Source organism: Trichoderma citrinoviride (genome assembly GCF_003025115.1).
Source record: "Trichoderma citrinoviride strain TUCIM 6016 unplaced genomic scaffold BBK36scaffold_392, whole genome shotgun sequence".
Classification (NCBI taxonomy): domain Eukaryota; kingdom Fungi; phylum Ascomycota; class Sordariomycetes; order Hypocreales; family Hypocreaceae; genus Trichoderma; species Trichoderma citrinoviride.
The window spans coordinates 1-1,270 of NW_020195100.1; the positions used below are offsets into that span (position 1 = coordinate 1).

At 60.6% G+C, this 1,270-nt stretch overlaps 1 protein-coding gene across 1 annotated transcript; it reads left to right on the forward strand.

Annotated features, from left to right (window-relative positions):
- Positions 1 to 94: 94 nt before the first annotated feature.
- BBK36DRAFT_1081808 (hypothetical protein) lies at positions 95 to 835 on the forward strand (the record flags this gene model as incomplete). The annotated part of the gene is made up of 1 exon (XM_024888921.1): positions 95 to 835. A coding segment is annotated over one exon (741 nt), but the record flags the coding sequence as incomplete, so codon positions are not given.
- Between the last annotated feature and the right edge of the window lie 435 nt (positions 836 to 1,270).

The window sequence follows — 1,270 nt, forward strand, 5'->3', positions numbered from 1 at the left end:
GGACCTCATTCGAGACGAGATGAGCCGCTATCCCGCCGGATCGGCAAACCGCATCTTGCTGGCCAAGTGGCTGGGCGACATTGACGCAGACATTATGGCCGCCGGCTCCCAGAACATGACGTCGCAAGACTGGATGCTGCTGGCGCTGAGCGGCATTGGCGGCCAGGCGTCCCAGCACAAGCTCGGCCGAGTCTATGTGCAGCGCCTGTTGGAGAATGGCGATGTCCATGTTGCGGTAACGATTATGCTCGGGATGGGCGACTACAATGATGCCATTGAGGTCTACATCTCACACAAGCGGTATATGGAGGCTCTCATCCTCACCTGCCTGGCCTTTCCCAGCGTCTGGGAGCGGCAAGCTGCCATTGTGCGCAAATGGGGCGAGTGGGCCGTCAAGCATGGCCAGCAGCAACTGGCGATTCGTTGTTTTGCCTGTACCGACCAGGAGTCTTCGGAGCCATGGACCTCGCCATCAGCTGCCCAGCTCAACTTTCAGAACATCACCCCGAGCATCCCCGAGGTGCTGAGTCCTCCTCTGTCACCCCCGGGCATCCAGAGAGGCCCCCAGCGCAGCGTCGCCAAAGCATCGGCGCTGAAGCTGATCACATCGTTTGGAGATCCCAACCAAAAGGCTAAGTTCTACTCGCATGTCGACGGCGGCCAGACACCGATTGCGGCTGGAGTGACGCCGATTGCTGAGTCGGCCATCTCCCCGGGAGGCGCCTATGATCCCGCGACTGCGTTCCTCCGCCCGTCGGGCAATAGCAGGTTCAACACGCCGACATCAGCCCGCCCTATCGGTCAGGGCTTCAGCCGCGGACGTTTGCCCTCTATCGGAGAGGCCAACAAGCCCCTGGATAACATCGCAAGTATCGTTGACGCACCCCAGAAACGGCCGAGCCATTCTCGCAAGTCGTCCGCCCCTCAAGATAACATGGCGACTGGGCTCGCTATGCAGCGCGCTGCCACGGCCAGCCCAATGATGATGAGGGACCAGTACCAGCGAGCCATGCAAGGATACGGAGGGGAACGTCCGCCGTCTCCCGACCATAACATCATGAGTAGGCTGCAGGAAGTCCATTCGGCACAGCGAAACGGCTCCCGTGACCGGATCCCCGCTCACCTAAACCTGCAGCTGCAGACCATGCAGCCACCAACGATGGAGGCAATGTCCCCCTCCAGCGCGGGCCGGAGTCACAAATCGAATGCCCGACAGAGGGATGATTACATCCACAGCTTGGAGGCGGCTCAGAATTATCCCAGGAGAGCC